This window comes from Scyliorhinus torazame, chromosome 20 (genome assembly GCF_047496885.1).
Source record: "Scyliorhinus torazame isolate Kashiwa2021f chromosome 20, sScyTor2.1, whole genome shotgun sequence".
Classification (NCBI taxonomy): domain Eukaryota; kingdom Metazoa; phylum Chordata; class Chondrichthyes; order Carcharhiniformes; family Scyliorhinidae; genus Scyliorhinus; species Scyliorhinus torazame.
Window position 1 is genome coordinate 804,823 of NC_092726.1, and position 27,948 is coordinate 832,770.

Here is a 27,948-nt window from a genome sequence, read left to right on the forward strand (position 1 = left end):
CCCATACAAACATATCCTTGCCAGCTGGAGGGGAGTTCTCGGAAACCTCCCCAATGTTGGAGGAGTGAGGGAGCAACAGAGCAAGGGGAGGGGGGGGGGGGGGGGGTGAAGGAAGAGGAAGATTGGGGTTGCCAGACAAAATGGAGCCCCGATCTGCGAGGAGCCTTTCCTGCGGCCCTGCTTCTCCTTGCCAGCAGGCAATCCCTCAAAGTGCAGCCTAGGAGGGTAGAAACTCTCCAAGGCCAAACAATACTGCAAAGTGCCGTTGGGTGGCGGGATGTTTCTTCGCGCTGCTGCTAAACACGCCCATTCAGTGAACTTTAGCTTGAGTCCGCTAATCACGCCCTTGATTTTTATTACAGGAGTGGAGTCAAACACAAAGTGCCATGAGCCAGTGGAGAAATGAAAACACCGACTGAAAGCCTGGTCAAAGTGGTCGGCTTTTAGATATTAGTAAAATTCCTGGATACTCCCATCTCTGTGGGGCGGCACGGAAGCCGTGGTTAGCACAATTGCTTCACAGCTCCAGGGTCCCAGGTCCGATTCCCGGCTTGGGTCACTGTCTGTGCGGAGTCTGCACGTTCTCCCCGTGTCTGCGTGGGTTTCCTCCGGGTGCTCCGGTTTCCTCCCACAGTCCAAACATGTGCAGGTTAGGTGGATTGGCCATGCTAAAATTGCCCTTCGTGTCCAACATTGGGGTTACTGGGATAGGGTGGAGGTGTGGGCTTGGGTAGGGTGCTATTTCTAAGAGCTGGTGCAGACTCGAAGGGCCGAATGGCCTCCTTCTGCACTGTAAATTCTATGAAATTTATGAAACAGGTTTTACCTGTCTCATCTGATGGTGAGGTGCTGACAGCCTCTTTAGATACAAAAATCTAAACACTCTCTAACAACATTCCGTGTTACTGAGCCATCCAGGTTTACCTGGGTGTATTACACCACATGCTATAGGAAGGCGGCTCAGCATCACTTTCTCCAGCACAATCAGGCACGGACAACAAATGTTTTTGCCGAGCAGCACTGTCCACGTCCTTCATTCAGCCTCTGCCATCGAGTCTGCTCTGACCCTCCGAAAGAGCCCCTCCACCCCCGTAACCCAACCACACCGAAACTTTGGACACTAAGGAGCGATTGATCATGGCCAATCCCCTCCTAACCTGCACATCTTTGGACTGTGGGAGGAAACCGGAGCACCCGGAGGACCCACGCAGACACGGGAGAATGTGCAGACTCCGCACAGGCAGTGACCCGAGGTTGGAATTGAACCCGGGTCCTCAGCGCCGTGAAGCAGCAGTGCTAACCACCGTGCCGGGAGATTGATCTCCCGCAACCTACTCTAGAACAGATGTGACCCCCGCCCCGCAGTACATGTGACGTATCATGCAGGTTGGTGAAATTCTGCAGCCGAGAATAAAACCAACCAGAAAGAATTCCAGCCTGTGTGCTGGAATGCAGACAGACATAATCGGAGTGCGTTATGTAATGTTACAATCTGACAGGCATGACTGAAAACCAGTTTTACAAACACATAAACCAGGAACAGGAGTCGGCCACTTTCCCCTCGAGGCTGCTCCACCAGGATAATCACGGCTGATCTGATTTTAATCTAAACTCGGATGATCTTTCACCCCCTTGTTTATCAACAATCTAGCTAGCTCTGCCTTAAAGATAATCCAAAACTCTGCCCCAATCAGCTTTTGTGGAAAAGAATTCCAGAGTCTCGCATCCCCCAAGAAAAATCTCACATTGGCCTTAAGTGGTGACCCCCTCGTTGTAGATTCTTCACATCTGCCCTGTCAATTCCCCTCAGGTCAAAAATATTTTTCAATCACGTTATCCCTTACTTTTCAAATCTCTTCAAGTCCAGCCTTCTCCAACTTTTCCTCAGAAGATAATCTTCCCATTCCTGTTATTACTCCAGTAAAGTCCATTCTTCATCTCTACCCCGGTTTCCTGAACTTAGGTCATCCCTCTCTCCTGTGCTAATGTCATCTTTAATTAATAGAGCCGACCCTCCACCTTTTCCAAACTTCCTGTCCTTCATGAAAGTCACATATCCTTGAATATTCAGGTCCCAATCTATGCTGTCCTGCAGCCACGCAACTGCAATTGCTATTAGATCATACTTATTAACCCCCATCATTTTATCTGCTTTGTTTTGAATGCTACATGAATTCAGACAGAGCTTTAAGTTCTGCTCCTGTACTTTTTGTGATATCTAGCCGTTATCTGTTTACTTTCTCTTAGATGTGTACTCTCTGTCCCTTCCAGTCATACAAGGAGAGCTGTGTATACAGGAGGGGGGGTTTGGCACTTAACTAGAAATATTTCCATTCACACAACTTCCCACAGTATTTCATCGGAGTGGAAACTGAACAAATGAGATACACCAGGATGCACTAGGACACATGAACGGTAGTTTGTAAAAGAGGCAGGTTTCAAGTAATGTCTTCACTGATAATGTAAGACATGGGGAGATTCAGGGAGGGAATTCCAGAGCCTCGGCAACTGAAGGCCCCCCCCACCCAACATCATCTCCGACAGTTAAACTCCCCCTCCCCCAACATCATCTCCGACAGTTAAACCCCCCCTCCCCCAACATCATCTCCGAAAGTTAAACCCCCCTCCCCCAACATCATCTCCGACAGGTAACCCCCCCTCCCCCAACATCATCTCCGACAGTTAAACCCCCCCTCCCCCAACATCATCTCCGACAGGTAACCCCCCCCCAATCACTAACTCTGAGATAAAGCCCTCAAAATGACCATCTTCTACATCTACATGACATTACATCTACAGATTAAGCGCCCCCCCCCCCCCCAGGTCACATTTCTTTCAGATAAATCCCCTGAAAATCACACGGAAATAAATCCCGCCAACATCCCCATCCCCTGTAGATAATCAATGACTCCCACCCCCCCACAGAACATTATCCCTGAGAGATAAACCCCTCCAATTCATCAGGGTGAGTGAGAGAGAGAGAGAGAGAGGAAGAAGGGAATGGGGTGGGAGAAGGGGAGGGGAGGAGGGAGTGGAGGGGGGGGTGGAAATGGGTGAGTGGGGAGAGGGGCAGGGCGAGCGGATGGGAGGGGGAAAGGCAGAGGGAGGGTGGCACAGAGGCAGAGAGGTCAGTACTGCGCCTCACAGCGCCTGGCATCCGGTTTCAATTCCTGCCATGGGTGACTGTGCGGAGTCTGCACGTTCTCCCCGTGTCTGCGTGGGTTTCCTCCGGGCGCTCCTGTTTCCTCCCACAGCCCAAAGATGTGCAGGTTAGGTGGATTGGCCATGATAAATTGCCCCTTAGTGTTGAATGGTTGGCTGGGGTTATGGGGTTACGGGAGTAGGGTGGGGGAGTGGGCCTAGGTAGGGTGCTCTTTCTGAGGGTTGGTGCAGACTTGATGGGCTGAATGGTCTCCTTCTACACTTAGGGATTCTATGAAAGGGGGAGTGATTTCACATTTTCCATTCCTACCTTCTCTGATAAAGAAATTCCACGCTGAAAGTCCACAGCCTTTCAAGACCAGCATTCTTTTGTAAGTGTACCATCTCCAAATAAATTTCTCCCCTATTGCGGGTGACAAGGTGCTACCTGATTACACAGCATACAATGTCCAACTGATAACTTTACAACCCTGAACAATTAATCGGCAATGGCAGCATGCTCTTTTACAAATACTCCCCCTTTCCCCCGAGAAATGCTACATTCAGGCGCCAATGATGCGAGAACAATGAGGGCAAGAGAAACACTGTCCTCGACCAATGCCGATTTTACAAACAATCAGTAAATAGATCTGATTCCATGAATATATCCAGAGCAACAACTCCGCTCGTCATTTCCTCCAAAGGGCTGCTGAGGCCTTGCAGTTTCTGTACCTCCTGCTCGGTGAGGTTCCCGATCGTGGACTCTTCCTTATTCGAATACACAATCGCTGAGTGGCAGTATTTGAAGTGGGGCAGTGCCAAAGGCAGAGAAAGAACCCTGGGGAAGAAATACTGTTCAAACACATGTAATGTAAAGCAGCTGCAGGGACTTACGTATTTATGCTGGCAACAAATCCAACAACAGACTGCTTGCCCCTGACAGGGTCATGGTACACATCCATTCCTATCACCATCAGCTGCTTCTGAAACAGGGCAAACACACAAAGCTGAGAACAATGGACATGCAAATAGTTTACAGCTATATTAATTCGAGCAAGGTCAAGAGTTATTTGCTGCACACAACTTGACGGAGGTTATCAGTGAATGGAAAATATCTGGTGGAGGCAAATGGCATTGATACATTTCAGCAGCTTTGCATGAAGGGGCCATTTAGACTCTTCAGCCTGTTCAGCCATTCAATGAAATCTGCAATCTAAATTCATTTATTCATCTTGGCCCCATGCCCTTCCAATACTCCTGATTTTCTATTGAAACCTTACAACACACAAGGCCATTCGGCCCATCAAGTCTGCACCGGTCCTCTGAAAGAGGACCCTGACCACTTCCCCCACCCTATCCCCGTAACACCAACTAACCTGCGCATCTTTTGACAACAAGGGCCAATTTAAAATGGCCAATCTATCTAACCTACACAACTTTGGACTGTGGGAGGAAACCGGAGCACCGGAGGGAACCCATGCAGACACGGGGAGAACGTGCAGACTCCTCACAGACTTTGACCCAAGCTGGGAATGAACACAGGTCCCTGGCGCTGTGAAGCAATAGTGCTAACCACTGTGCTGCCGTGCCGCCTCTTATTTAAATGAAGAGAGATGGCAGAATTCTAAGGTACAGAAGGATCTGGGTGTCCTGGTACATGAACAGTAAAAATGTTAGTACACAGGTACAGAAAGTGATCACGAAGCTAAATGGAATGTTCTTGTTTATTGCAAGGAGAAAAGTAGGGAAATTTTTGCCACAGTTGTACAGTGTGTTGGTGAGACCACATCTGAAGTACTATGTACAGTTTTGGTGTCCTTACTTAAGAAAGGATATAATTGCATCAGGTGCAGTGCAGAGAAGGTTCACTCAATGACTCCTGGGAGGAAAGAGTTAAGTAGTGAAGAAAGGTTGGACCTTTTTCCACTGGAATTTGGAAGAATGAGGTGTGATCGTACCAAAATATATTGAATCCTGAGGGGACTTTACAAGGTGGATGCTGAGAGCATGTTTCCCCTTATGAGAGAGACGAGAACTAGGGGACATTAAAAGTGTGGGGTCTACCATTTAAAATGGAGGTACGGGGAATTTCTTTCTCTGAGGATTGTTAATCCGGAATCCTCTTCCCCAGAATGGGGTGGAGACAGGGTCATTGAATACCTTAAAGACGGAGTTAGATAGATTCTTGACAAGGGAGTCAAACAGTATGGGGAGTAGACTGGAAAGCAGGGTTGAGACCACAGTCAGATCAGCCCTTGTCTTATCAAATGGCAGAGCAGCACGAAGAGCTGAAGGCTGATTCCTGCTCCTAATTCGTATGCTTGTATGTTTAATTTTTGTGAACCGGCACAGATCCCTGGCACTACTGCCTCACAGTGCCAGGGATCTGGATTCAATTCCGGCCTCGAGTGACTGTGTGGAATTTGCACATTCTCCCCGTGTCTGCGTGGGTTTCCTACTCAATATCCATCTCAATAGCCCAATCCTGCTTTCTCCCCATAGCCTTTGACCCATTCTCCCCAAGTGCTTTATCCAGTCGCCTCTTGAATATATTCAAAGTTTTAGCATCAACTACTTCCTGTGGTAATGAATTCCACAGGCTCACCACTCTTTGTGTGAAGAAGTGTCTCCTTATCTCTGTCCGAAATGGTTTACCCTGAATCCTCAGGCTGTGACCCCTGGTTCTGGACACACCCATCATTGGTAACATCTTCCCTGCATCTATCCTGTCTAGTCCTCTTAGAATTGTATGAGATCCCCCTTATCCTTCTGAACTCCAGCAAGAACAATGCCAACCTAGTCAATCTCTCCTCATGACAGTCCCGCCATCCCTGGAATCAGTCTGGTAAACATTTGCTGCACTCCCTCGAGAGCAAGAACATCCTTCCTCAGAGAAGGAACCAAAACTGCACACAATACTCCAAGTGTGGCATCACCAAGGCCCTGTACAATTGCAGCAACACATCCCTGCTTCTACACTCGAAACCTCTTGCAATGAAGGCCAACATACCATTAGCCTTCAACATATCATTTTGAGTACCTTTTACCAATCTCCTCTCAACCTTCTCTTCTCCATCTGAGGGAGAGAGGAATCCCAGCTGTCAGCCTTTGCTGCCACAGGAGTCAGACAGTTGTAGATTCGGGCCCTGCCCTGGAAACTTGAACAGAGGAGCCAGGCTGACATTATCAGTGCAGGACAGAGCCAGTGCTGCACTGTCATAAGTGTCATCTTTCAGGTGAGATATTAAACACCGGTCCCATCGGCCCTCTCAGATGGATGTTGAAAGATCCCACGGCACTATCGAAAAGGAGGGGAGTTCTCTGGTGCCCCAGGAAAATATTCATCTCTTGATCAACAAAACTACGACCGATAATCTAACATTTAGCCTCTCAAGAGTTTGTGAGATCTTGTTATGTGCAAGTTGACTGCTACGTTTTCTTCTTTACACTAGCGACTAAATTACAAAAGCATTTGTTTACGAAGCTCACAGGGATATGGGACATCTTCACGGAAGCTAGCTCGGGGCCACTGTTACAAGGAGCAAGCAACAGACTGACATTCCCTTCCTGGGGGTAACAAACGTCATTGCTTAGCTACTGACTGTGGTAGTATGTATTGGGGATCATGTGGGACTGGAAGCCCTAATGTCATTGGCTGACAGATCCCGGGTCCTGGTTGGCCGTTGACCTCATGCTCCGCCCTGAAGGCGAAGTATAAGAAGCCGGTGCCTTCCCCCGCAGGCCAGTTTACTATCGGGCTGCTGGGGAACAGACACGCTTAATAAAGCCTCATCGACTTCACTCTATTCCTCTCACGGAGTCTTTGTGCGCCACAATTTATTAAGCGTGCCTAAAAAGGACTATGGAGCTCAGGATCATTCCAGAATGCCTGAGGATCAGCCCCCACGCAGTGAATGCGGCAGCAGCCTTCAAACACTGGCAGACTTGCTTTGAGGCCTACATCACATCGACCACAGGCCGAGTCTCAGACGAACAAAAACTGCAGGTCATGCACTCGAGGGGGAGCACGGAGATTTTCACCCTCATTGAAGACACCCATGATTTCCAGACGGCGTTCACAGCACTGAGAAGTCTCTACGTTCGCCCAGTTAACCAAATCTACGCTCGCTACCAGCTCGCAATGCAGGAACTCCGCGCGGTCCTAGCGCCCCCCAGCACACCATGTGCGACCCGCAGACGCCGCCATTTTGGGTCCCGACCACCACGAGGGGAGGAGGGGCCCCGCCATCTTGGACCGCCCCCGACCTGTACGACGCATGGGGGCGGCCATTTTGTCCACCCCCGACGCCATCTTGTGACCCCTCAGCCACGGGCGATGTATGGGGGTGGCCATTTTGTCCATCCCCGACGCCATCTTGGACGGCAACAACGGACCCCACCCCACTACTACAACCACGGCTCACTTCGGTTACACTCGATCAGGCTCGGCCCCGGACTCTCCAGATGACGACGACAACGGTCCTAATTAACGGCCACGAGACGCCATGCCTAGTCGACTCCGGGAGCACGGAAAGTTTTATACATCCCGACACGGTAAGACGCTGTTCCTCAACTACCTTCCCCAGCGCACAAAAGATTTGCCTAGCTGCAGGATCCCACTCCGTACAGATCCAGGGATTCTGCATAGTTACCCTAACGGTACAGGGGAGGGAATTCAAAAACTACAAACTTAACGTCCTTCCCCAACTCTGTGCCCCCACCTTGCTGGGCTTAGATTTTCAATGTAACCTACAGAGCCTTAAGTTTAAATTTGGCGGCCCCATACCCCCACTCACTATCTGCGGCCTCGCCACCCTCAAGGTGCAACCCCCGTCCTTGTTTGCGAACCTCACCCCGGATTGCAAACCCGTCGCCACTAGGAGCAGACGGTACAGCGCCCAGGACCGGACCTTCATTCGTTCCGAAGTCCAGCGGCTACTAAAGGAGGGCATAATCCAGGCCAGCAATAGTCCCTGGAGAGCGCAGGTGGTAGTAGTGAAGACAGGGGAGAAACAAAGGATGGTCATTGACTATAGCCAGACCATCAACAGGTACACACAACTAGACGCGTACCCTCTCCCCCGCATATCCGACATGGTCAATCGGATTGCCCAGTATAAAGTCTTCTCCACCGTGGACCTCAAGTCCGCCTACCATCAGCTCCCCATCCGCCCAAGTGACCGCAAGTACACAGCCTTCGAGGCAGACAGGCGGTTATACCATTTCCTACGGGTCCCTTTTGGCGTCACAAACGGCGTCTCGGTCTTCCAACGGGAAATGGACCGAATGGTTGATCAACATGGGTTACGGGCCACGTTCCCGTATCTCGACAATGTAACCATCTGCGGCCACGATCAGCAGGACCACAACGCCAACCTCCAAAAATTCCTCCAGACTGCCAAAGCCTTGAACCTCACGTACAACGAGGACAAGTGCGTTTTTAGCACCGATCGGCTAGCCATTCTGGGCTACGTAGTGCGCAATGGGATAATAGGCCCCGACCCCGAACGTATGCGCGCACTCATGGAATTTCCCCTCCCTTGGGGTTCTTTTCGTACTACGCCCAGTGGGTCCCCCAGTACGCAGACAAGGCCCGCCCCCTAATACAGACCACGACTTTCCCGCTGTCGACAGAGGCTTGCCAGGCTTTCAGCCGCATCAAAGCGGACATCGCAAAGGCCACGATGCGCGCCATCGACGAGTCCCTCCCCTTCCAGGTCGAGAGCGACGCCTCTGACGTAGCTCTAGCGGCCACCCTTAACCAAGCGGGCAGACCCGTGGCCTTCTTCTCCCGAACCCTCCACGCCTCAGAAATCCGCCACTCCTCAGTGGAAAAGGAAGCCCAAGCCATAGTGGAAGCTGTGCGACATTGGAGGCATTACCTAGCCGGCAGGAGATTCACTCTCCTCACTGACCAACGGTCGGTAGCCTTCATGTTCGATAATGCACAGCGGGGCAAGATCAAGAACGACAAGATCTTGCGGTGGAGGATCGAACTCTCCACCTTCAACTATGAGATCTTGTACCGGCCCGGAAAGCTGAACGAGCCGTCCGATGCCCTATCCCGCGGGACATGTGCCAACGCACAAATTGTCCGCCTCCAAGCCCTCCACGAGGACCTCTGCCACCCGGGGGTCACTCGGTTTTACCACTTCATCAAGTCCCGCAATCTCCCATACTCCTTAGAGGTCCGTACAGTCACAAGAGACTGCCACATCTGCGCAGAATGCAAACCGCATTTTTTCAGGCCAGATGGAGCGCACCTGATTAAGGCTTCCCGCCCCTTTGAACGCCTCAGTCTCGATTTCAAAGGGCCCCTCCCCTCCACCGACCGCAACGCGTATTTCCTTAATGTAGTGGACGAATACTCCCGCTTCCCTTTTGCCATTCCCTGCTCCGACATGACCGCGGCCACAGTCATTAAAGCCCTGAACAGCATCTTCACGCTGTTCGGTTACCCCGCATACGTCCACAGCGACAGGGGGTCCTCTTTCATGAGTGACGAGCTGCGCCAGTTCCTGCTCAGCAAGGGCATAGCTTCAAGCAGGACGACCAGCTACAACCCCCGGGGGAACGGGCAAGTAGAAAGGGAGAACGGCACGGTCTGGAAGGCCGTCCTACTGGCCCTACGGTCCAGGGATCTCCCAGTTTCACGGTGGCAGGAGGTCCTCCCGGACGCTCTCCATTCCATCCGGTCGTTATTATGTACGAGCACTAATCAAACGCCTCACGAGCGTCTCCTTGTCTTCCCTAGGAGGTTCTCCTCTGGAACGTCGCTGCCGACCTGGCTGGCGGCCCCAGGACCCATCCTGCTCCGAAAGCACGTGCGGGCACATAAGGCGGACCCGTTGGTCGAAAGGGTTCACCTCATCCACGCAAACCCCCAGTACGCCTACGTGGAGTACCCCGACGGCCGACAGGACACGGTCTCCCTGCGGGATCTGGCGCCCGCCGGCACCACGCACACCCCCCCGACACCATCAACCCAACCGCCCCCCCTTCCTGCCACCGCCGCACCCCGCGACCGCCCCCTTCCCAGGAGGATCAGTCCCCCTCCCCTTTGCACCGACAGCTGAAACCGTGCGGCTCCCAGAGGCGACAACGCTGGTACAAGCACCACCACCACCACCAGGGCCGAGGCGATCGACACGGACGACCAGACCGCCCGACCGACTCGTGGCGTCGATGTAAAACAAAGATGGACTGTCCAATGAACATTTTGTTTTTCCTATATCCTCTGTAAATAGTTGTAACAGGACGATACTGTCCAATACTGTACTACCATGTAACTGTTCTATCCTCCCAGGACCAGCCCTGTAAACCCTTACCACCATACGAAGCATCACCCCGCCGGGTTCATTTTTGACAAGGGGTGAATGTGGTAGTATGTATTGGGGGTCATGTGGGACTGGAAGCCCTAATGTCATTGGCTGACAGATCCCGGGTCCTGGTTGGCCGTTGACCTCATGCTCCGCCCTGAAGGCGAAGTATAAGAAGCCGGTGCCTTCCCCCGCAGGCCAGTTTACTATCGGGCTGCTGGGTAACAGACACGCTTAATAAAGCCTCATCGACTTCACTCTATTCGTCTCACGGAGTCTTTGTGCGCCACACTGACTAAATGAGTTTCAAGATGCAATTTGATGCTGAAGCTCAACTGTGGAAAGAGGGTTCACTGCAACAATCAGATGCAGAAGGGACTATTAGTGTGAAAGGAGTCAGTGCAGTGATAAGGCGGCAATACTCTTTCATACCTAAGATGTTTGTTCTGTAGCTTGCGACTGATTTAATTGCCAAGTGCCACGTAGACTAGTTTCAGGCCTTAAATAGAGGGGCAGTGAGCAGCTCAGTCAAGTGTCTCCACTCCCAAATGAGAGATTTTACTACAAACTGCACTATTACGTTAAGTGGATGTCATCTTGTGCAATAACTGTTCTGGATGTGTTTTAGCATCTGAATATTACTATGGAACCTACACTTTACAAATAAAGCCTCGAGGCAAATCGTATGGGGAACGTCCTGAACCAAAGCAGAAATAGTGCAACTGGGTGGGAGAGATACCGGCCCCAGGACACTGGAGAGAACTCAAACCTGTTCTTTGAAGTAGAGCTGTGGAATGTTTTACCTTCAGCTGAATTGGAATGGACAGGTGGGGCCCACGTTTAACCTCTCGCCTGAAAGACAACACCTCTGATAGCACTGCGCTGGAGCTCCAGCCTCGAGTTGCTGCTCTCGTCTCAGAATGGTGCCTTGATCCCCCCAACCTTTGAACTTCGAGGCAGGAGCACTTGGCCACCGAATCGATCTGATACTTGCTGCTGGTGTCCGTAGCCCTGGTGGAGCTGGAACCACTTGCATCTAAATACACAGCAATGAACGAGTTTGGAACCAAGGTCCGTGCACTCACCAGTGGTATGTCCACCCCCCACAGCTCTCCTCCCAGTTTGCAGTTGATCTGTAGCAGGATCTTTTGGCAGATGCTTCTCATCCGGATAGTCTGAGAGACTGTCCTCACATTAATCACCTGGAGGGGTCAAAATTAGGACCACATTAATGATCAACACATTGAAGCCATGCCAATCCCTTGTAAGAATTAGAGGGTAGATTTGCCATGTTCCTGTCACGCACAGGACAGGGTAGTGTGGACACAGGATAAAGACCAAAACCAGCCAGAGAATTCCCCATTTGATCAACTGGCTGCAATGTCGATAAGGCACCCTTCTGGTGAGCATTCCCCCCCGCCTCCCGCTGACTCATTGCAGCCAGTACATCCAGACAGTCCAGATCCCTTGAACTATTTTGAATTGATTTATCCTTAATTATCCCACTTGATTCCTTCACTGTCCCCCAACCCGTTTCCTTTTAACTCGAAGAACAAGTCCAAGAATTGATCGGGTCAAACTCATTTATCCAAGGATTCTATTATCATTTGGCAAGTGATCGAAAAGGGCAAAGACAAGGCAGGCAGACAAAAACAAGATATTGTGGGGAAGGGTTAAAAGTAGTTTAAAAATCACGCAAGCCGCTGAATCCTCAAAGACAGAAAGCTAGTGATGAGAAACCAGTTGTTCCAGCTCAGACTGTCTACAGATATCATTCAAAGACCCTTGCTGTAGTAATTATCGGGAGGAAACAGCTCATGTGTGGCCACTAACAGACAGGACGATGGAAATGGAGTACAAGGGGTTGGCATGGCATCACTGCTCAGGCAGTTTTATCACACTTGTGTCCAGCAGTTATGAGCTAAGTCGAGACAGAGGTGGCACAGTGGGTTAGCACTGCTGCCTCACGGCGCCGAGGACCCGGGTTCGAATCCTGGCCCAGATCACTGTCCGTGTGGAGTTTACACATTCTCCCCGTTAAATACATGAATAGGATGGGAACAGAGGGATACGGACCCCAGAAGTGTAGAAGATTTTAGTTTAGACAGGCAGCATGGTCGGCGCAGGCTTAGAGGGCCGAAGGGCCTGTTCCTGTGCTGTACTTTTCTTTATTCTGTGTGTCTGTGTGGGTCTCGCCCCCACAACCCAAAGATGTGCAGGTTAGGTTGATTGGCCACGCTAAATTGCCCTGTAATTGGGGAAAAAAAGAATTTGGGACTTTAAATTTATAAACAAAAAAGGCAAGTCGAGATAAATATGTGATTGGTAATATTAGAATTAAATATTCTTGCCCAGACTATGAATAGTCAATTTTACTCATATGTTCTGCATTATGTAATCCTAAAAGTTTGTTGTGAATGAACGTAGATAACTTCTAAACTAATGGATTCTTTTGATTGGTGTATGTTAATTACTTGGAAGATGAGCAATAGGTAGAATCGCTCGGTATTTTCTTTGCTCAGAGAGCTGACGAGTCACCTGATGGGTGTTTAGCAGCCCTGCCACGGCTAGAATAAAGTTCCCGGACTGAAACTCCGAGGGCAGGATTCTCCGATCCGGCACCCGAAATTCCTGCCCGAGGTCAACGGGCCTTTACCCGGTCCGCGCTGCAAATCTCTAACATAAACATACAATTCAGGGAACATCAGCAGGTCAGACAGCGGCTGTGGAGAAAGAAACAGAACTATTGTTTCACCTCAAGCACTTTACCCCACAACAGGAAGAAGTTGGACTGACGAGTTTTTAGGCAAGTCCATAGGCAGGGAAGCAAGGAACAAAAGTGAAGCTCTGCGATCAGGTCGGAGTAGAGTAAAGGGGTCAATGTCAGAAGCAACTGGTGGTGATGTGGACGGAATGGGAGAGATCTGGGGGGGAATAGTGGTTCAAATGCCTGCTGAGTTCCCATGAAGAGCACAGAGCTGTACATTGTTTTTTTTTAAAATATATATATTTTATTCAAGATTTTTTGGCCAAACATAACAGTACATGGTTTTTCTTTTAAACAACAATAAAGCAATATAAATAACAGTGGCCAGTTTTAAACAAGTAAATAAATAATATATAAACAGAAACAAAAACAAAACTAAATGGCAACTGCCTTGTCAAAAATAGTTACTCTCCAAAAATACAATCCAACAGTCCAATATACATTACCTATAACAAATGTCTATACATATACAATGACATCCCTAAGAGCCCGCCCGGATCCCCCCCCCCCCCTCCCCCCTGGGTTGCTGCTGTTGTCTTTCTTTCTTTTCATTCCCTCTATCGTTCTGTGAGGTAGTTGACGAACGGTTGCCACCGCCTGGTGAACCCTTGAGCCGAACCCCTTAATACGAACTTGATCCGCTCTAGCTTTATAAACCCTGCCATGTCGTTTATCCAGGTCTCCACGCCCGGGGGTTTGGCTTCCTGCCACATTAACAATATCCTGCGCCGGGCTACTAGGGACGCAAAGGCCAAAACATCAGCCTCTCTCGCCTCCTGCACTCCCGGCTCTTCTGCAACCCCGAATATAGCCAACCCCCAGCTTGGCTCGACCCGGACCCCCATCACCTTCAAAAGCACCTTCGCCAACCCCACCCAGAACCCCTGTAATGCCAGACATGACCAAAACATGTGGGTGTGATTCGCTGGGCTTCTCGAGCACCTCGCACAACTATCCTCTACCCCAAAAAATTTACTGAGCCGTGCTCCAGTCATATGCGCCCTGTGTAGAACCTTGAATTGTATCAGGCTTAGCCTGGCACACGAGGACGATGAGTTTACCCTACGTAGGGCATCAGCCCACAGCCCCTCCTCAATCTCCTCCCCCAGCTCTTCTTCCCATTTCCCTTTCAGCTCATCTACCATGATCTCCCCCTCATCCCTCATTTCCCTGTATATGTCTGACACCCTACCATCCCCCACCCATGTCTCTGAGATCACTCTGTCCTGCACCTCCTGCGTCGGGAGCTGCGGGAATTCCCTCACCTGTTGCCTCGCAAAAGCCCTCAGTTGCATATACCTGAATGCATTCCCTTGGGGCAACCCATATTTTTCCGTCAGCGTTCCCAGACTCGCAAACGTCCCATCTACGAACAGATCTCTCAATTGTGTTACCCCTGCTCTTTGCCATGATCCAAATCCCCCATCCATTCTCCCCGGAACAAACCTATGGTTATTTCTTATCGGGGACCGCACCGAGGCTCCCGTCCTTCCCCCATGCCGCCTCCACTGCCCCCAAATTTTTAATGTTGCCACCACCACCGGGCTTGTAGTGTATTTCTTCGGTGAAAACGGCAACGGTGCCGTCACCATTGCTTGTAAACTGGTCCCCTTGCAGGACACCCTCTCCAATCTCTTCCACGCCGCTCCCTCCCCTTCTCCCATCCACTTACACACCATTGAAACATTGGCGGCCCAGTAATAATCATTTAGGCTCGGTAGTGCCAACCCCCCCCATCCCTACTACGCTGCAAGAACCCCCTCCTCACTCTCAGGGTCTTCCCGGCCCACACAAAACTCATAATGCTTTTCTCAATTCTCTTAAAAAAAGCCTTCGTAACCATCACCGGGAGGCACTGAAACACAAAGAGGAATCTCGGGAGAACCACCATTTTAACCGCCTGCACCCTACCCGCCAGTGACAGGGACACCATGTCCCATCTCTTGAAGTCCTCCTCCATCTGTTCCACCAATCGTGTTAAATTAAGCCGGTGCAAGGTTCCCCAATTCTTGGCTATCTGAATCCCCAAGTATCGGAAGTCTCTTGTTACCTTCCTCAGCGGTAAATCCTCTATTTCCCTGCTCTGCTCCCCCGGATGCACCACAAACAACTCACTTTTCCCCATGTTCAATTTATACCCCGAAAAATCCCCAAACTCCCCAAGTATCCACATTATCTCTGGCATCCCCTCCACCGGGTCCGCCACATACAACAACAAATCATCCGCATACAGAGATACCCGGTGTTCTTCTCCTCCCCTAAACACTCCCCTCCACTTCCTGGAACCCCTCAGTGCCATGGCCAGGGGCTCAATCGCCAGTGCAAACAATAACGGAGACAGGGGACATCCCTGCCTCGTCCCTCTGTAAAGCCGGAAATAATCAGACCCCCGTCCATTCGTAACCACACTCGCCATCGGTTATACAGCAGCTGTACCCATCCGATATATCCATCTCCGAAGCCAAATCTCCTCAGCACCTCCCACAGATAATCCCACTCCACTCTATCAAATGCTTTCTCGGCATCCATCGCCACCACTATCTCCGCTTCCCCCTCTGGCGGGGGCATCATCATTACCCCTAGCAACCTCCGTATGTTCGTGTTCAGCTGTCTCCCCTTCACAAACCCAGTCTGGTCCTCATGTACCACCCCCGGGACACAGTCCTCTATCCTCGTCGCCATTACCTTGGCCAGAATCTTAGCATCCACATTTAAAAGAGAAATGGGCCTATAGGACCCGCATTGCAGCGGGTCTTTTTCCTTCTTTAGGAGGAGCGATATCTTTGCCTCTGACATAGTCGGGGGCAACTGCCCCCTTTCCCTAGCCTCATTAAAGGTTCTCGTCAGAAGCGGGGTCAGCAAGTCCATATACTTGCTATAAAATTCCACCGGGAATCCGTCTGGTCCCGGGGCCTTCCCCGCCTGCATGCTCCCAATCCCTTTCACTACCTCCTCCATCCCAATCCGTGCTCCCAGTCTCCCCCCCCCACCCCCACCGCCCCCCCCCGCCGCTGCGCCCCCGCCGCCGCCCCCCCGCCCTGCCCCCCCGCCGCCGCGCCCCCCTGCCCCCCCCCCCCCGCCCCCCCCCCCCAGGGAACTCCAGCTGATCCAGAAAGCACATCATTCTCTCCTTCCCTTCCGGGAGCTGAGCTTTATATAATCTTTCGTAGAATGCCTTGAACACCCCATTTACTCTCTCCGCTCCCCGCTCCATCTCTCCCTCCTCGTCTCTCACCCCCCTATCTCCCTCGCTGCTCCCCTCTTCCTCAGTTGGTGGGCCAACAACCGGCTCGCCTTCTCCCCATATTCATACTGTACACCTTGTGCCTTCCTCCATTGTGCCTCTGCATTACCCGTAGTCAACAAGTCAAATTCTACATGTAGCCTTTGCCTTTCCCTGTACAGTCCCTCCTCCGGTGCCTTTGCATATTGTCTGTCCACCCTCAAAAGTTCTTTCAGCAACCACTCCCTTTCCCTACCCTCCTGCTTTCCTTTATGTGCCCTAATAGATATCAGCTCCCCTCGAACCACTGCCTTCAACGCCTCCCAGACCACTCCCACCTGAACCTCCCCATTGTCGTTAAGCTCCAAGTACCTTTCAATACACCCCCTCACCCTTAAACATATCCCCTCATCTGCCAATAGTCCCATGTCCATTCTCCAGGGCGGGTGCTGTTCTTTTTCCTCCCCTATCTCCAGGTCCACCCAATGTGGAGCGTGGTCCGAGATAGCTATAGCCGTGTACTCCGTCCCCGTCACCTTCGGGATCAGTGCCCTTCCCAATACAAAAAAGTCTATCCGTGAGTATACTTTATGGACATAGGAGAAAAACGAGAACTCCTTACTCCTAGGCCTGCTAAATCTCCAGGGGTCTACTCCTCCCATCTGCTCCATAAAGTCCTTGAGCACCCTAGCTGCAGCCGACCTCCTCCCGCTCCTAGACCTCGATCTGTCCAGCCCTGGGTCCAGCACCGTATTAAAGTCTCCCCCCATTACCAACTTTCCCGCCTCTAGGTCCGGGATACGTCCCAACATTCGCCTCATAAAATTGGCATCATCCCAGTTCGGGGCATATACGTTCACTAGAACCACCTCCTCCCCTTGCAATCTGCCACTCACCATCACTTATCTACCCCCGCTATCCGCCACTATGGTCTTTGCCTCAAACAGTACCCGTTTCCCCACTAATATAGCCACCCCCCTGTTCTTTGCGTCTAACCCCGAATGAAACACCTGCCCCACCCATCCTTTGCGTAGTCTGACCTGGTCTATCAATTTCAAATGCGTCTCCTGCAACATAACCACATCTGCATTTAATTTCTTTAGGTGTGCGAGTACCCGTGCCCTTTTAATCGGCCCGTTCAGCCCTCTCACGTTCCACGTGATCAGCTGGGTTGGGGGGCTTTTTACCCCCCCCCCCTTGTCGACTAGCCATCCCCTTTTTTAATCCAGCTCCTCACCCGGTTCCCACGTAGCCGTATCTCCCCCCGACGGCGCCCTGCCGCCTCGTCCACCCCACCCCGTACCAGCTCCCCCTTCTCCCCAGCAGCAGCAACCCAGTTAATCCCTCCCCCGCCCCCCCCCCCCCGCTAGATCCTCTTCTAGCGTAATTGCACCCCCCATGTTGCTCCCAAAAGTCAGCAAACTCTGGCTGACCTCGGCCCCCACTGTGCGAGGCCCCCTCCTTCCTGCTTCCCTGTTCCCGCCATGATTACCATAGCGCGGGAACAAAGCCCGCGTTTCCCACTTGGCCCCACCCCCAATGGCCGGCGCCCACAATTCCTCATCCTCCCCCCCCCCCCCTCTCCCCACGACATGGGGAAGAGAGAAAAGTTACAGGGTCGCAAGATTAACAACTTGAGAAATCATCCCTTCCCCCTTTTTCCCCCCCTTCACCCCACGTAATCACACCACCACTTTGTCCCAAACGTTCTTTTTCTGGCCCGCCTATTCCAGCTGCTCCTCCACAATAAATGTCCACGCCTCTTCTGCCGTCTCAAAGTAGTGGTGCTTCCCTTGGTGTGTGACCCACAGTCTTGCCGGTTGCAGCATTCCAAATTTGACCTTCCTTTTGTGAAGCACCGCCTTAGCCCGATTGAAACTCGCCCTCCTTCTCGCCACCTCCGCACTCCAATCTTGATATTCGCAGATCACCGCGTTCTCCCACCTACTGTTCCGAGTTTTCTTCACCCATCCGTGGACCATCTCTCTGTCATTATATCGGAGAAATCTCACCACTATGGCTCGAGGTATTTCTCCAGCCCTCGGTCTTCGCGTCATAACTCGATAAGCTCCCTCCACCTCCAATGCGCCCGTCGGGGCCTCCGATCCCATTAACGAGTGAAGCATCGTGCTCACATATGCCCCGACGTCCACCCCCTCCGCACCTTCGGGAAGACCAAGAATCCTTAAATTCTTCCTCCTCGCATTATTCTCCAACACCTCCAGCCTTTCCACACGCCTTTTGTGTTGTGCCTCATGCATCTCTGTCTTCACCACCAGGCCCTGGATTTCGTCTTCATTATCAGCAGCCTTGGCCTTCACGGCCCGAAGCTCCTGCTCCTGGGTCTTTTGTTCCTCCTTTAGCCCTTCGATCGCCTGTAGTATCGGGGCCAGCAGCTCCTTCTTCATCTCCTTTTTAAGTTCTTCCACGCAGCGCCACAGGAACTCTTGTTGGTCATGGCCCCATACTAGACGGCCACCTTCCGACGCCATCTTGCTTTGTGCTTGCTTTCCTTGCCGCTGCTCTCGAGGATCCTGCGCAATCCGGCCCCTTTCCTCTCCTTTTTCCATCCGTGTCCAGGGGGGATTCCCTTCTGGTTTACCGCACAGTGTTTTTAGCCGTTAAAATTGCCGTTGGGGCTCCTATTAAGAGCCCAAAAGTCCGTTTCACCGGGAGCTGCCGAAACGTGCGACTTAGCTGGTCATCGCCGCACCCGGAAGTCAGAGCTGTATATTGTTAATGAAAATGCAAAGATGTCATTTGAAACATGAAGGTCTGATGGTAAAACCCAAGGAACATGAGAAAAGCGAAGTAACAGAAAAGATCCCATAAAAGTAAATGTAATGAAATGCTAAAATGAAATGGCAGAAGACGCTCAAAGGGTTAACTGCAGACAAAGTTTCTTTAGAAAGCAGACAGCCATTATCACACAGGCCTTGAGATCAGGAAGCAGTTCATGCTGCAAATTAATATCTTTAGTTCAAGAAATTCTTATGAAAAAATTAAGTTTTAAGTTACATAAAGAGAATGAGTTTTATACCCTTTAATAGAAGTTAATTAGTTTAGCAAGCAATTGATAGCCTTGCTACCCCTCTGTTAAGAAGGGTAGCAAGGATAATCCAGGGAACTACAGGCCGGTGAGCCTTACATCAGTGGTAGGGAAATTACTGGAGAGAATTCTTCGAGACAGGATTTACTCCCATTTGGAAGCAAGTGGACGTATTAGCGAGAGGCAGCACGGTTTTGTGAAGGGGAGGTTGTGTCTCACTAACTTGATAGAGTTTTTCAAAGAGGTCACAAAGATGATTGATGCAGGTAGGGCAGTGGATGTTGTCTATATGGACTTCAGTAAGGCCTTTGACAAGGTCCCTCATGGTAGACTAGTACAAAGGGTGAAGTCACATGGGATCAGGGGTGAGCTGGCAAGGTGGATACAGAACTGGCTAGGTCATAGAAGGCAGAGAGTAGCAATGGAAGGATGCTTTTCTAATTGGAGGGCTGTGACCAGTGGTGTTCCACAGGGATCAGTGCTGGGACCTTTGCTCTTTGTAGTATATATAAATGATTTGGAGGAAAATGTAACTGGTCTGATTAGTAAGTTTGCAGACGACACAAAGGTTGGTGGAATTGCGGATAGCAATGAGGACTGTCAAAGGATACAGCAGGATTTAGATTGTTTGGAAACTTGGGCGGAGAGATGGCAGATGGAGTTTAATCCGGACAAATGTGAGGTAATGCATTTTGGAAGGTCTAATGCAGGTAGGGAATATACAGTGAATGGTAGAACCCTCAAGAGAACTGAAAGTCAGAGAGATCTAGATGTACAGGTCCACAGGTCACTGAAAGGGGCAACACAGGTGGAGAAGGTAGTCAAGAAGGCATACGGCATGCTTGCCTTCATTGGCCGGGGCATTGAGTATAAGAATTGGTAAGTCATGTTGCAGCTGGAAAGAACCTTAGTTAGGCCACACTTGGAGTATAGTGTTCAATTCTGGTGGCCACACTACCAGAAGGATGTGGAGGCTTTAGAGAGGGTGCAGAAGAGATTTACCAGAATGTTGCCTGGTATGGAGGGCATTAGCTATGAGGAGCGGTTGAACAAACTCGGTTTGTTCTCACTGGAACGAAGGAGGTTGAGGGGCGACCTGATAGAGGTCTACAAAATTATGAGGGGCATAGACAGAGTGGATAGTCAGAGGCTTTTCCCCAGGGTAGAGGGCTCAATTACTAGGGCGCATAGGTTTAAGGTGCGAGGGGCAAGGTTTAGAGGAGATGTACGAGACACGTTTTTATACACAGAGGGTAGTGGGTACCTGGAACTCGCTGCCGGAGGAGGTAGTGGAAGCAGGGACGAAAGTGACATTTAAGGGGCATCTTGACAAATACATGAATAGGATGGGAATAGAGGGATACGGACCCAGGAAGTGTAGAAGAATGTAGTTTAGTCGGGCAGCATGGTCGGCATGGGCTTGGAGAGCCGAAGGTCCTGTTCCTGTGCTGTACTTTTCTTTGTTCTTTGATTGGAATTGTCAGAATCTTAATTTTTGAATAACTTGAAACATTTTAGAATACAAGAAAATACAATGCTTAAAAAAGATATGGGAATGAAAGGCTGGAATGCACCAGAATACTTAACAGAAAGCCTCCCTTACAGTAAGCTGGCAGACCAAGGTCAGGTTAACACGAAGGCCCTCTCATGACATTACGAGTGCTCGATGTGGAATCACATGGGCAGAAAGGGTATTGCGATCAGGAGCAGAAGAAAATACCTCAGGATAATGTCATGTAATCAGCAAAGCTGTTTTAAAGGTGATATATATCCCAGATCGCCCCCAGCCAGACACTCGCTCTCAGCTTGCAGAGTGATTTTGGTACATGGGACTGGCAGAATACGAAAGCCGAGCAGAACAGCAGAACAACCGGGAGGAGACCAACAGATAAAGAGAGATTGTCGAGGGAGCCCAGGAAAGTCTGATCAGCCAACCAGGAGAGTCCAGATGGAAGATCTTTTTACTTTTCTGTAAAGACAGTGATTTTATCTTTTAAAAGAAAAAATAAAATAAAGTTTTAACCTGAAACAGTGGTTATTACAAAAGTCTACTTCACTTGCCTTGCAACGCGGGACCCAGGATCGAAGCTACTAGTTGGTAAGTAGATAAAATTCTTCTGTGAAGATACGGGTTATCCCGGGGAATAACTTGAAACACTAGTTTGACCTGAATAGCACCCGCCTAAGTCTGCATAGGAGTCAGGGAGTGAGAATCCCTGTCCACCATTTAGAATCTCTTGACCCTTGTTTGGTAAAGGGGAAACCTAAGAATTCTAAGAATAGTGGTGAGGTTTAAATACAACATAGAGCAAATAAATAAGAATGGTTTCAACAGGTGACAGACTTGAATAGCTCAGTTAATGAAAATACACCACTCCCCCCTCACAAGAACCCCATCTAGACCCAGAACAAAACAAAAGGGAGAAGAGATTAAACTGAAAAGGGGGATGATGGTGCAAATCAAAAAAGGGGGTAATAATGGGATCAGGACTAAAACAAAAATTGGGCCATCATTTTCATTACCAGCATGTTTTTTAAAAACAAGTTGTTGGATTCAATGTTGACTTTGTAAAGCTATGCTGTGAAACAAGAAACACTGTTTTTTGAGCTTGCATTAAATTTTGTATAAACAGTGCAGGAGTGCGAGGACAGAGTGGGAAGGAGGAACACAGCATGCATGATAATTACAGCTGGAAATTGTCATGCAGTCCTTGGAAGGCAAGAAACGAAATGGGTGCAGAGGATCGAAGAAAGATACACAAAGCATAGTGGCTGCTCAATATTCCAGGATCATCCTGGAATTCATCGGTAACTTGTTTTCTTCCGTGCAAACCATGTTCTTAAACCCCTCTCTCCTTTGTACTCTGCTCTCATCTCCAACATTAATCTTGTGGATTTTTTTGTCACCAAGACAGAGACCATGCGATCAGCTGTCTGCATAGCAGTCCTCCCTTCTACTGCCCAGCAGCCCTGGCCCTCAACTCGGAGCTTTCCCAACTTTCCCTCCCATCTTCCCTCAAGTCCTCTCTGAACTCCTACAGCAATTGTGGAGGAGTCAAGAGAGGTGGTGACGGGGTGGAGCTCCCTGCTCCCATTACTCTATTCCCACTAAAGTGCTGACCACCCAACCTCCTTCCTGGCCAGCATATTGGCCCATCTTTCAAATGGTTCTCTCTCTCTCTTCAGACGCTGGTCCCTCTCCTACTGATCTGCCACTATCGGCATTCTCTTTAAAAAACCTTTGACCGCCACCGACCTTCTAATCTTCTGCCCCATCTCCGAATTCTCTTTTCTCTCCAAACATTGTGCCTATCTTTCCCAGAATTCCATGTTTGAATCCCTCCATCAGGTTTCCGTCCCTGCCACAGACACATCAAGTCACAAATGGCACCTGAAGTGTCATTCCCCCCCCCCCCCCCCACCCCCCCCCCCCACACCCCCCCCCCCCTCCCCTCGTTCTTTTCCATCTGTCTGCAGCGTTGGGACACGGTTGACTACACCATCCCCCTTCAATGTCTCTCCATTGTTCAGCTGGGCAGTTCCATTTTTAACTATCTCGCTGTAGTCAGAGAATCATCTCCAACAACATCTCTTCCTGCTCCCAACATCGCTTCGAGCACCTCCTAAGAATCTAGCATTGGATATTTCCCAGTTCTCATTGTATGCTGTTTTGACATGGATCCTGACAACACCCAGCTCCACCCCGTCACCACCTCTCTTGACTCCTCCACAATTGCTGAATTATCAAACTGCTTAATCAACATCTCGTCATGGATGAGCAGAAATGATCTGCAACTAAATATTGGGAAGACTGAAGCCACTAGACGAAAGTCTCTGGCCTCCCCCGCGGCGAGTTTCTTGGCAGCAGGAGGCGATTGACTGAACTTCTAGTCGCGCCGCTGTCTTTCCCGGTGAATCCACCCCACACCGCCGGGAAGCCCGGGTGCACAGTCGGTGGGAGGGAAGATCCTCCGGTCTGAACAGCCAGGAGATCGTGCCTGTTATTTTTGGTCGCTGCTGAAAGCTCCATACCTTAGCTACCACCGCTTTCTCTTCATAGCAAAGATCTAAGATGAAGGCATCAATATTTGCTAACGCAGGAAGGTAATACACCCTCAGGTAAAGGCGAGGCACTCTTTCGGAAAGGTCAGACACTCTTTCGGAAAGGTCAGACACTCTTTCGGAAAGGTCAGGCACTCTTTCGGAAAGGTCAGACACTCTTTCGGAAAGGTCAGGCACTCTTTCGGAAAGGTCAGACACTCTTTCGGAAAGGTCAGGCACTCTTTCGGAAAGGTCAGGCACTCTTTCGCAAAGGTCAGGCACTCTTTCGCAAAGGTCAGGCACTCTTTCGCAAAGGTCAGGCACTCTTTCGCAAAGGTCAGGCACTCTTTCGCAAAGGTCAGGCACTCTTTCGCAAAGGTCAGGCACTCTTTCGGAAAGGTCAGGCACTCTTTCGGAAAGGTCAGGCACTCTTTCGGAAAGGTCAGGCACTCTTTCGGAAAGGTCAGGCACTCTTTCGGAAAGGTCAGGCACTCTTTCGAAAAGGTCAGGCACTCTTTCGGAAAGGTCAGGCACTCTTTCGGAAAGGTCAGGCACTCTTTCGGAAAGGTCAGGCACTCTTTCGGAAAGGTCAGACACTCTTTCGGAAAGGTCAGACACTCTTTCGGAAAGGTCAGACACTCTTTCGGAAAGGTCAGACACTCTTTCGGAAAGGTCAGACACTCTTTCGGAAAGGTCAGACACTCTTTCGGAAAGGTCAGACACTCTTTCGCAAAGGTCAGGCACACTTTCGCAAAGGTCAGGCACTCTTTCGCAAAGGTCAGGCACTCTTTCGGAAAGGTCAGGCACTCTTTCGGAAAGGTCAGGCACTCTTTCGGAAAGGTCAGACACTCTTTCGGAAAGGTCAGACACTCTTTCGGAAATGTCAGACACTCTTTCGGAAAGGTCAGGCACTCTTTCGGAAAGGTCAGGCACTCTTTCGGAAAGGCCAGGCATTCTTTCGGAAAGGTCAGGCACTCTTTCGGAAAGGTCAGGCACTCTTTCGCAAAGGTCAGGCACTCTTTCGGAAGGTCAGACACTCTTTCGGAAAGGTCAGGCACTCTTTCGAAAAGGTCAGACACTCTTTCGGAAAGGTCAGGCACTCTTTCGGAAAGGTCAGGCACTCTTTCGGAAAGGTCAGACACTCTTTCGGAAAGGTCAGGCACTCTTTCGCAAAGGTCAGGCACTCTTTCGGAAAGGTCAGACACTCTTTCGGAAAGGTCAGACACTCTTTCGGAAAGGTCAGGCACTCTTTCGCAAAGGTCAGACACTCTTTCGGAAAGGTCAGACACTCTTTCGGAAAGGTCAGACACTCTTTCGCAAAGGTCAGGCACTCTTTCGGAAAGGTCAGACACTCTTTCGCAAAGGTCAGACACTCTTTCGGAAAGGTCAGGCACTCTTTCGGAAAGGTCAGACACTCTTTCGGAAAGGTCAGACACTCTTTCGGAAAGGTCAGACACTCTTTCGGAAAGGTCAGGCACTCTTTCGGAAAGGTCAGGCACTCTTTCGGAAAGGTCAGACACTCTTTCGCAAAGGTCAGACACTCTTTCGGAAAGGTCAGGCACTCTTTCGCAAAGGTCAGGCACTCTTTCGGAAAGGTCAGGCACTCTTTCGGAAAGGTCAGGCACTCTTTCGGAAAGGTCAGGCACTCTTTCGGAAAGGTCAGACACTCTTTCGGAAAGGTCAGACACTCTTTCGGAAAGGTCAGACACTCTTTCGGAAAGGTCAGACACTCTTTCGGAAAGGTCAGACACTCTTTCGGAAAGGTCAGACACTCTTTCGGAAAGGTCAGACACTCTTTCGCAAAGGTCAGGCACTCTTTCGGAAAGGTCAGACACTCTTTCGAAAAGGTCAGACACTCTTTCGGAAAGGTCAGACACTCTTTCGGAAAGGTCAGACACTCTTTCGGAAAGGTCAGACACTCTTTCGGAAAGGTCAGACACTCTTTCGGAAAGGTCAGACACTCTTTCGAAAAGGTCAGACACTCTTTCGGAAAGGTCAGACACTCTTTCGGAAAGGTCAGACACTCTTTCGGAAAGGTCAGACACTCTTTCGGAAAGGTCAGACACTCTTTCGCAAAGGTCACTCTTTCGGAAAGGTCAGGCACTCTTTCGGAAAGGTCAGACACTCTTTCGGAAAGGTCACTCTTTCGGAAAGGTCAGACACTCTTTCGGAAAGGTCAGACACTCTTTCGGAAAGGTCAGGCACTCTTTCGGAAAGGTCAGGCACTCTTTCGGAAAGGTCAGGCACTCTTTCGCAAAGGTCAGGCACTCTTTCGCAAAGGTCAGGCACTCTTTCGCAAAGGTCAGGCACTCTTTCGGAAAGGTCAGACACTCTTTCGGAAAGGTCAGGCACTCTTTCGGAAAGGTCAGGCACTCTTTCGGAAAGGTCAGGCACTCTTTCGGAAAGGTCAGGCACTCTTTCGGAAAGGTCAGGCACTCTTTCGGAAAGGTCAGGCACTCTTTCGCAAAGGTCAGACACTCTTTCGGAAAGGTCACTCTTTCGGAAAGGTCAGACACTCTTTCGGAAAGGTCAGGCACTCTTTCGGAAAGGTCAGGCACTCTTTCGCAAAGGTCAGGCACTCTTTCGCAAAGGTCAGGCACTCTTTCGCAAAGGTCAGACACTCTTTCGGAAAGGTCAGACACTCTTTCGCAAAGGTCAGGCACTCTTTCGGAAAGGTCAGGCACTCTTTCGAAAAGGTCAGGCACTCTTTCGGAAAGGTCAGGCACTCTTTCGGAAAGGTCAGGCACTCTTTCGGAAAGGTCAGGCACTCTTTCGGAAAGGTCAGGCACTCTTTCGGAAAGGTCAGGCACTCTTTCGGAAAGGTCAGGCACTCTTTCGGAAAGGTCAGGCACTCTTTCGGAAAGGTCAGGCACTCTTTCGGAAAGGTCAGACACTCTTTCGGAAAGGTCAGGCACTCTTTCGGAAAGGTCAGGCACTCTTTCGGAAAGGTCAGGCACTCTTTCGGAAAGGTCAGGCACTCTTTCGGAAAGGTCAGACACTCTTTCGGAAAGGTCAGACACTCTTTCGGAAAGGTCAGACACTCTTTCGGAAAGGTCACTCTTTCGGAAAGGTCAGGCACTCTTTCGGAAAGGTCAGGCACTCTTTCGGAAAGGTCAGGCACTCTTTCGGAAAGGTCAGGCACTCTTTCGGAAAGGTCAGACACTCTTTCGGAAAGGTCAGACACTCTTTCGGAAAGGTCAGACACTCTTTCGGAAAGGTCAGGCACTCTTTCGGAAAGGTCAGGCACTCTTTCGGAAAGGTCAGACACTCTTTCGGAAAGGTCAGACACTCTTTCGGAAAGGTCAGACACTCTTTCGGAAAGGTCAGACACTCTTTCGGAAAGGTCACTCTTTCGGAAAGGTCAGACACTCTTTCGGAAAGGTCAGACACTCTTTCGGAAAGGTCACTCTTTCGGAAAGGTCAGGCACTCTTTCGGAAAGGTCAGGCACTCTTTCGGAAAGGTCAGGCACTCTTTCGGAAAGGTCAGGCACTCTTTCGGAAAGGTCAGACACTCTTTCGGAAAGGTCAGGCACTCTTTCGGAAAGGTCAGGCACTCTTTCGGAAAGGTCAGGCACTCTTTCGCAAAGGTCAGGCACTCTTTCGCAAAGGTCAGGCACTCTTTCGGAAAGGTCAGGCACTCTTTCGGAAAGGTCAGACACTCTTTCGGAAAGGTCAGACACTCTTTCGGAAAGGTCAGACACTCTTTCGGAAAGGTCAGACACTCTTTCGGAAAGGTCAGGCACTCTTTCGCAAAGGTCAGGCACTCTTTCGGAAAGGTCAGGCACTCTTTCGGAAAGGTCAGGCACTCTTTCGGAAAGGTCAGACACTCTTTCGGAAAGGTCAGACACTCTTTCGCAAAGGTCAGGCACTCTTTCGGAAAGGTCAGACACTCTTACGGAAAGGTCAGACACTCTTTCGGAAAGGTCATGCACTCTTTCGGAAAGGTCAGGCACTCTTTCGGAAAGGTCAGGCACTCTTTCGGAAAGGTCAGGCACTCTTTCGGAAAGGTCAGACACTCTTTCGGAAAGGTCAGACACTCTTTCGGAAAGGTCAGACACTCTTTCGGAAAGGTCAGACACTCTTTCGGAAAGGTCAGACACTCTTTCGCAAAGGTCACTCTTTCGGAAAGGTCAGACACTCTTTCGGAAAGGTCAGGCACTCTTTCGGAAAGGTCAGACACTCTTTCGGAAAGGTCAGGCACTCTTTCGGAAAGGTCAGGCACTCTTTCGCAAAGGTCAGACACTCTTTCGGAAAGGTCAGGCACTCTTTCGGAAAGGTCAGACACTCTTTCGCAAAGGTCAGGCACTCTTTCGGAAAGGTCAGACACTCTTTCGGAAAGGTCAGGCACTCTTTCGGAAAGGTCAGGCACTCTTTCGGAAAGGTCAGACACTCTTTCGGAAAGGTCAGG

General features: G+C 50.3%; 1 protein-coding gene across 1 annotated transcript in view; it reads right to left on the bottom strand.

Annotated features, from left to right (window-relative positions):
• Positions 1 to 27,948, bottom strand: part of piwil2 (piwi-like RNA-mediated gene silencing 2) — a 91,808-nt gene that overhangs the window by 17,290 nt on the left and 46,570 nt on the right. The window contains exons 18-19 of the mRNA XM_072485548.1: positions 11,546 to 11,662; positions 4,036 to 4,124 (exon numbers count right to left, since the gene is read on the bottom strand). Coding sequence (XP_072341649.1) covers positions 4,036 to 4,124; positions 11,546 to 11,662 — 206 coding nt within the window. The remainder of the gene's footprint in view (positions 1 to 4,035; positions 4,125 to 11,545; positions 11,663 to 27,948) is intronic.